Source organism: Olea europaea, unplaced genomic scaffold (assembly GCF_002742605.1).
Source record: "Olea europaea var. sylvestris unplaced genomic scaffold, O_europaea_v1 scaffold309, whole genome shotgun sequence".
NCBI classification, from domain to species: Eukaryota; Viridiplantae; Streptophyta; class Magnoliopsida; order Lamiales; family Oleaceae; genus Olea; species Olea europaea.
In genome coordinates this window covers 499,082-501,825 of record NW_019249636.1, presented here as the reverse complement: position 1 = coordinate 501,825, position 2,744 = coordinate 499,082, and the positions used below count along the sequence as shown (strand labels likewise).

The 2,744-nt window shown below is 35.4% G+C and overlaps 1 protein-coding gene across 1 annotated transcript in view; it reads right to left on the bottom strand.

Annotated features, from left to right (window-relative positions):
- Nucleotides 1-231: 231 nt before the first annotated feature.
- LOC111385123 overlaps nucleotides 232-2,744 on the bottom strand; it is a 13,724-nt gene continuing 11,211 nt past the window's right edge. Inside the window, exons 11-14 of the mRNA XM_023009495.1 lie at nucleotides 2,191-2,329; nucleotides 1,983-2,076; nucleotides 1,668-1,808; nucleotides 232-913 (exon numbers count right to left, since the gene is read on the bottom strand). Coding sequence (XP_022865263.1) covers nucleotides 827-913; nucleotides 1,668-1,808; nucleotides 1,983-2,076; nucleotides 2,191-2,329 — 461 coding nt within the window. The 3' untranslated portion in view covers nucleotides 232-826. The remainder of the gene's footprint in view (nucleotides 914-1,667; nucleotides 1,809-1,982; nucleotides 2,077-2,190; nucleotides 2,330-2,744) is intronic.

The window sequence follows — 2,744 nt, the reverse complement described above, 5'->3', positions numbered from 1 at the left end:
AATCTTTGCCATTGATTTGACAACGCTTAAACAATCAATGACCTCAATTTTTTCACCTCTCACAATATCAATCATGTACACAAGAACGTTCAAGTAGAATAATTCTCACGTATTGGACCGTTTATAAAAAAACGTTTCTGACTTCATTTGAATAAGAATTAATCTTCTTGTGCATTCTATGTGTACACCATGATTGACACCAAACAAAATTCAACTAACAGAAAAATGAAGTGTGAGAAGCAAAATACTATACTAATATAGAACTACAGCCAAAATTTGGCCAAACATTCTTTTTGTATACACTAACCAGACTAGAAGAAAAATTACAGCCAACAAAGAAGAAAAAGATTTGTGCATGCATATTAAAATGACGGCATGCCTAGATTTCGGACGCAGTCCCAAACACAAGCGCTGGAGCAAATAAAATATAACTCGAGCAAAAATGAAATGAATTCGTTAGGAGCACTATTCCTAACAAATACTCATAATACGGATCATGACCATAGTATTCTCCAAAGTGATGCAGCTCCTCCGTGGAAGTCATGTCCCCCTCAAGACTTCTGCATCTGACCACCAGAGATTAAAAGTTCTTGTAGTCACAACTTTGCATTTTATGCTCTGATTCTAGTTAAAAAGCCACCAACTGGAATCCTGGTGCACGATTTTAAATAATGAACCATGAAACTCCCTTCAATCTGGTTCACCTACGTCTCCAAGGCTGACTTTGTTTTGTAGCAAGTGAAGGTCCCTTGCATCACCATTACAGGGGCAAATCTAGAGGCCGCAGAGGGAATTCTGTGCTCCAAGTTCTTCGAGGTGAACATGACTAGTCTGCTGCCAGCACCACCTCTTTTTCCAACAAAGATGTCCCTTGAAAAATTGTCAACTGAAGGGTCCTTGTGTACTTAAACATCTGCTCAAGAAAGGCAATCAAAGTTAAGGACCTAATCAAACATTCCCGGTAATACAAATAAAGAACACATGCAGAGCACTTTGATTAATCAAAGCCATTATTATAGATACATCAAAGACGAGAACTGCTAACAAGTTAGACAAATCCATATATTAAATGACTGAGATATGAATCAATTAATTCCCACTCATCCCCCTAACCCAAAAGGGAAATGAGAAGGAAAGAAAGAATAAAAAAACCCATTATTCTAATCCATAAGCTCCCATATTGAATTAGAATGAGAGAAATTTTAAATAATTTAAACTAAGTAGGTTTCCCATTTTCTTGATTTCAATTGGATTCTAATAAGATTGATTTTTGCATCAACAATCACTTGAAAAATGATGCATATGATAACATTTTTATTACTGTTAATCATCTTATTTAAAAGCTTAAGCCGTTAGAAAAGACCACGCGTGTATCATTCAAAGTTTTCAACATCCCTCTTTATGCATTGACCAGGTTCATTTTTTCCCATCAAATCCTGAAACACACACACTTTCACTAAATGGGCGGCAAGACTTGAACCGAGACTTTTGCCGCCTTTAATACATGTTGAACCTCTTAATTTAAAAGCTTAATCTGTTAGAGAGGGGATGCATGAATTCATTTAAATCGTCTTCAACAAGTGTCATGCTATGTTTCTGCATATTAACAAAGCAAGCAGAACAAAAAAGGAAAATATTCACCAAGGTACTCGTGGAAGTGCACTTACTTTTTCATCACTCATCTTCCTGAAGCCTAACTTCCTCGTCCACATCGATTCAGCTTCCTCAGCAGCAGGAAGTACCAGAGTTTTTACATTCATTGACGACAGAAACCTCTCAATGCATGAAAACAGTGCTTGAAAGTAGCCCTAAGCAATATAAGTTTCCACAAGTTAACGGTGATTCACATTAAGATTTTCTGAATTGGCAAACTAATGGAATGAAAACTTTGTGACAACAGAATAAACCCTTTCGATAGCTAGAAAACATAACTATCCCCACTATTTCATGTACGAGACCATCTCAACATATTAGCAACTTACTTTTCCTTGTTTCGATCTACTTGTAGCCACTAAAGGAAGCTCCGCTACCTCTTGTCCAAAAATCCGGATAAGACCAGCTGATACTACTACTGACCTGAAATGTAATTATACACCCACTATTTACTCGAAAATAAATAAATCACGAAATGCTGGAACAAATGTATGGAGGTCCACAAAAATGTAGGTAAAATTCAACAGATTGACTTACTTTACAATTAAAACAACACAATACATCCCACTAAATTCTTGCCCAGATATGTTTCTCCTGCACAAATATTGGAACAAGTTCTTTAGATTAATTGAATGAATATAAATAAGTAAGTCAGTCAAAAGAAGTATGTCTAGGACTCATAAAATGCAATTAACACAGCTTTTAATTGCTTAAAATATTTAAGAGCTTCAAAATATTATTAGCATTCATTATGCAAAAACAATTGGTCTATCAGAACTAAAATTACATGCAAATATATAATTCTTTGATGTTACCCCAGTGCTAGAGTATAATGCCTTGGCCCAAATTTATATTTTCACGTCACTATAGCTTTATGCACGAACCATCAAATAAGAACTTAATTTAAAGCCATTGCATGCCCTGTTTGCCATTTGAAATTCTTTGACCACTTTACACATTACAGCATCACAATAAACATCTCGTAACCATTACAAGGATCAATTTAAGCCCCCGTTTGGCCCCCATTCCTTTGAAATTTTAATGGTTAGAATAGTGTTTTTTGAAAAATGTGTGGTTGAAAAAGAATGAAA